General features: G+C 29.5%; 1 protein-coding gene across 1 annotated transcript in view; it reads left to right on the top strand.

The window, feature by feature from the left end:
* The window catches only part of LOC148310617 (cholecystokinin receptor type A-like), a 105718-nt gene that overhangs the window by 11560 nt on the left and 88158 nt on the right, over positions 1-6000 (top strand). The window contains 1 exon segment of the mRNA XM_088258125.1: positions 4083-4197. Within this exon segment, the coding sequence (XP_088114251.1) occupies positions 4083-4197 (115 nt within the window).

Below are 6000 nucleotides of genomic sequence, written 5' to 3'. Positions count from 1 at the left end.
AACCTAGCATTTCGCAAAATTATTCATTATACTCACCTTATAATACATATTCTTCCCTAGGGATAGAATGCTAACTATATAGTAAATGGTGCACTGAAATCAGTTATAGCAAATAAAAGCCTAACAGCGAAACGTTAACTGGCAGTACACAATGAAGTCTTGGTACCAACCCTTTTGTAGAAAAGTGAACCATAAATTTAGTAAGAGAAGGTAAAATGGGTTTGAATGCGCGGCAAACAGTTGCTAGAATGATGAAATAAGAAAAGAATGCAAGGCTGAGATGGGTATTATCGATAAAATTTTAAAAAGAGGGTTGAGATAGTTTGGATACGTGGAACGAATGGGCAAATGTAGTTGGAAATAGAAGCAGAGGAGAACCGAAAAAAATATGGCATGATGAAGTATAGGAACGAATCGGCGGGTATGTATGAGGAGGTGCACGAATGTGGAAAAGGCTTTGATTGTTTAGCAAAGAGAGAGTGGTATGACATTTTATTCTCTCTGCCTACCCCTGCGGAGAATCAGCATGGGGGTTAGTTGGTTAGTTAGTTTAAAACACACGTTTGTGCGACTATCAAATGCGATTATAAAGAGAAACGTAGAAATTTATTTACAAAACAAAAGTCCAGAGATGTCGCTTTTGACTGTTACGTGAATGGGTGCATGGCCATTAATGTATAAAAAATTCACTCAACCAACCTGATGACAGGTCATAGTGCTGTGAATGACCAGATTTCCGTCCGCATAAATTGCACGAAATCCTGACGCATTTTTTATCGTCCCCGATAAAAGTTTTAGGCAAATTAATACTCCGCCAATTATTGATAAAAATGTAAAACGAAATCTTTTATTCAACGTAAAGGCTTTCATTCAAGAAGGTTGAGAAAAAATCAATAATCCTTTCAATTTTACAGCAATTTTAAGAAGGTCCCGGAATAAAATTCTCAATAGAAAGATTTTTAATAAAAAAAATCTCACAAAAGACCCGTCTCGATTCTCAAGAGACATTTTTGTCCCATTAAAGTTCCAATTACAGAAAATCACTTGTAATTTTATATGTGCCCGAATAAAAAATATTCAAGATTTTTTTCTGAATTCAAATGAGTGTATATTATCTTCCTGATCAAAATTGATCGAAAACAATAAATATTATACTTATAAATATTTTTTCAATAATTTTATTATTTATTTTGTATATTAAAAGCATTGACTTTGTGGTATGGTAATAAAACACTCTCCTTACCATCCATTGTTTACTTTGTGTAATACCAATTATTATTATTATTATAACAATTATTTTTTATTATTTTTTTTAAAATTGTTATTACACAAAGTAAAAAGAGAATTTTATGATTGTTTATTATGTAAAACCCAGGATTGTCCTCCATATCGATGATAAACCAATATTAACGAAGATGGATGCATCTTCTTTCATACAAAAACGACCGATGTTTCATAATATTCTCAATTATTATTAATATTTAAAGCATTTACTTTGCGGTTAGTAATTTTTACTTTTACAAAAATGTTAGTCCTATTAGTATATAACCACTCACCGAGATTTTTATGTCTACCAGTTTCGAGACGTAACCCATCTCTTCGTCAGGACAATCACTACCACAGCATGCAAAATTACTACTCTTCACTACCAAAGTACTATTTACACACTAAAAACTACATAAAATGTTTAACACATGCGATTTTTGGTTGACCCGAAGACCAACATGCACTTGGGGTTAAGAGATTAGGTCAAACACGCACTAGGAATAAAAATTATAATTCAACGAGTTTATATACTCGTAAGTTGAAAGGAGTGGGTGGGGTTCGAATTGGATATTGACGAATCTTGCTTAACCGATGTTGAATCAAATAATGGACTACGTTTCATAAGTTCAGACACCTATGACGTTGATGATATTATATTTCAACGTTATAGGTGATATATCATCAACGATATATACGTATGTTGATGATATATTAACGTTACGAATGATATATCTGTAGGGTGAATAATCCAGCGTCTTAATTGTTGAAAGAAAAAAACGTTAATAATGAACTGGCCAAATAGTACCTACTTTCGAAAAAATGTTTTTTTTTCATTATTTTAAATTCTTATCCATTTCACAACATGATGTAAACACAAATACAAAAAAAAAAACATAATATAAATACAAAAAAAAAACCCACAAAGGCATGGCGTGTGTGTGTGTATACATTATAATTTAGGTCATATTAAAGGGCACTGGCAAGAATACAATGGATATTATAAGAAAAAAAAAAATAGATTCGAAGTGTTAATATAAACTACAAATTCTTGTCTTTAACAGTTTTTTTTTTAAATAAATAAATAACATTAAAAAGAAAAAAGTTGGCAAACATGTACTATATGAGTGAAACGTCTAAAAGAAAAAGGAGCTTAATTCTGTTTTTTCAATAAATTATTTAAGCAAAATATTTATTTTATTTCAGACTTTCTCTCCTAAATAATAAACAAATGTGATCTGATTTCGAATGGATTTCACCTACATATATCTAAATGGAGAAATCTATATATTTATACTTCTCAAATTACTCAACTTATGGCGCCACAATCAGCCAAATTTCCAAATTTATTCCACTATTACCCACATGTGAAATAGAATTGCATATATACTAGTTTCAAAAAGTAATGCAGTATTGATTTTCAATAATTACGAAAGTCATCAAAATGCCAGGTCTTAAACTCTGGGAACTTCAGACATCCATTTTCTTTGAAATAAAAAGTGTTGAAAATAAATATTTTTGAAATAAATTGGTTTGACGAGAAACGCAATGTAATTTGCAATTTACAAAAATATTACAAAAACTTCACGTTTTAACTACGTAATGAATGGGTTTAAATAAACACGTATATGTTACAGTCAAAACCCGAATTGAATTTTAATAAGTTGTCCTTAATGAAAACTAGGTTATGCGACGTCCTTTTTTTAGTACTAGTTTTTATTAAAACCATTTTTTTGAACTAGTTTTTATTAGGGAAAACGGGAATGACGGGTAATTTTGTAACAATATGCGAAAAATATTTTTTTTCCATAATACGTAATACATATACAATATGTAGGTATATACATAGGCCGAACTAAAAGTTTTGATCAACTGAGAATCCTGGAATACACGAAATTCGAGTACGTTTAATTTTCTGCTTGTTTTATGGGTATTCGATTTTTACCCCTTACTCCAGAATGAATTTCACGCGGTTAGATTTGAGTTATAATTTTTAAAGTCGTTAAAAGTTCGCCAACATCAAACGACTGACATTATAGATTTTAAAGTGCTTTTCTTAAATATTCTTTTAATTTTAAAATTTCCGTATTTAAGTTTTATGAAGAGTTAGTCACTAGAATTTAATCGCATTATTAAATCTGTGATCGTGGTCGCGTTTTTCATGGCGACGATGTTCATGATTAGTTAAATTTCACGGAAATATTTATTTGTTTGTTTTGTATATTTATTGTTTTCATATATTTGTCACGGAGATATTATTTCTGTCAGACAACTAATCTGCGAATAAATTTTGACGGTATTTAAAATCATTCAGGAATCATTATCAGTTAAATATAAAAAAAATCTTTTAAATACACACAAGAAGATTTTATCAAATCCGGTGTGAACTTACTTCCAGCAAGAAACTTTTTGACAGTTGGCCAAAAGACACTTAGTCGACGGATATTTAGCTGAATGGGCAGTTGACCGATAGTTATGATATATTTTAAAAATATAACATCTTAATAAACATGTTTTGTCAGTTGTATTAAACTTGGTTTTGTGAGTTTTCTATATGCCACTCACCCATGTCTGTCAACTACTTTGGAATTTATACACAAATGGTTTATCTTTATTTTGCAGGCCATATCAGACATGATTCTGATAGTTTTTTGTATGCCGTTTACCCTAATCAGACAATTGCTTGGAATCATATACATAAATGGTTTTATTTTGCAGGCCATGTCAGACTTACTCTGGGAGTTTTTTTGTATGCAATTCATCTTTGTAGGACAAATGCTTAGAAACTTATGTATAAATAGTTTATCTTTATTTTGCAGGCCATATCGGACTTGCTTCTGGGAGTTTTCTGTATGCCATTCACCCTGGTTGGACAAGTGCTAAGGAACTTCATATTTGGATCTTTGATGTGTAAACTGATTCCTTATATTCAAGGTATGAAAACTGAACTTATTTATTGTCTTACTGTTTTGTATATTTTACATAAAATATAAGAATTGTGGAGTTGTATTGAATGAATTCATCGAAAATTACTCAATCTCGTTTTCCTTTTTGGTAAAATAAAAAAACTTATTTGTCATTTTCAATTTCGAAACCGCTTTTCGAATTTTTTTTTTAAAGTACGTTTCTGACATATTGCGTCATTACAAATATGTAGATGTGTGCTTTTAAAAACTTATATCTTTAAAAAAATGGTTAAAAACGCTTTGTTTCCCGCTCTGAGAACTAAATACCTGGAACAGGAATCGCAAGCTACGGGCAGAAGTAGAGAAAAGAGGGGTTGCTATTAAACTTTTTCATTTAAAATATAAGTTGAGCACTGACATTTCTTCACGGGACTGCATTTATTTATAATAAAATAACAATAATTACGTTTCTTCCCTACTTTATTTTTTTTGACCAGTGGCTGTGTTTCGTCGTTACGGACATCAAAACCTTTTTGAAATATTTAAATTATATATTTTTTATCCAAGTTAATCTTTATACTTTTTTTTCACTAACGAAATTAATTTACCAATTGCTTTCGGTGAGATTTCAACATTTGCTTGTATTTGAAAAAAAAAATTAATGTAAAAAAATCCATTTAGGATGGCATAAAGTAAAAACCATTTTTTTATGTGCATCCTAAAGAAAAAGTAACAACACCATTCAAACAAACTTATAATTTTAATGAACGTTATATAATTCTAGAATGAAAGGAATGGGTTGTATTAAATTACAATAATCCGAATTTACGATAAAACATAATTAAGATTGAATGGAAAAAACAAAAGTTGGCAGGTTGCTAACAATAATAACTGCAAAACACGAAAGCTTGAATTTTCTGCTTTCCATGAATTGTTTAGAATTCAAAACATGGGATTAAAGACAAATATCATAATGATGTAGTGAGTTTGTCTAATTTATTTAAACTTCTTTTTGGTTCTAAACTATATAATTTGTTAACTCAAATTTATCAATTGCTAAAAATAATTTAGTTAATTGGGGGCTATGTGGGTTCAGTTAATGGTCTTAGGGGGGGGAAATGTTAACTGAAACTATATTAAAATAAATACGTACTTTCAGAACGTTATAAATATACACTTGGGTATTATGTGATTTTTGAAGGGAATTAATGCAGTGAATTTTATAACTCACGATATTTTTAAGTACGTACCTAATATTGAGGATTTTTTTGCCAAGCTTGGTCTTCTAATTAATTTGTTTTGATTTTTAAATGAAGTGAGTGAATTTCTCATTATTTTTTACCCTTATACGTACGTATGGCGCACAGAACACTTGATTGGATCGGCGCTGTGGTAACTTGATCGTTAATTATATAAAGGCAAGGTAATTAGTATAGCACTTCAGGTTCTTAGATTTGCCCGCTCATTAGGAGTGATTTTTTTAATGGGATACAAATAATGTAGGGGAAGGAGTTACGGGTGAAAAATATTACTGTTTTACAGAAAAAAAAACTAGTAGAGGAATATGTGTAGTATAGAAAAAGGAGAGCGACAAAAAGATCTCGCACTCGATCTTCATTGATATTTAAGACATTAGGAAATTGTATGAGTTCCTTCAAGAAAATTGTCATGTCAAATTTTCATTTTAAAATATATAAAATGATGAATTTAGTAAAAGATTATTCAAATTCATTTATAATTTTGCATATATATATATATATATATATATATATATATATATATATATATATATATATATATATATATATATATATATATATATATATATATA

The sequence above is a fragment of the Brachycentrus maculatus genome, unplaced genomic scaffold (genome assembly GCF_059751285.1).
Source record: "Brachycentrus maculatus isolate JH-2025_06_01 unplaced genomic scaffold, ASM5975128v1 h1tg000090l, whole genome shotgun sequence".
NCBI lineage: Eukaryota > Metazoa > Arthropoda > Insecta > Trichoptera > Brachycentridae > Brachycentrus > Brachycentrus maculatus.
The sequence above is the reverse complement of the archived record's forward strand: the minus strand, read 5'-3'. Positions and strand labels throughout refer to the sequence as shown.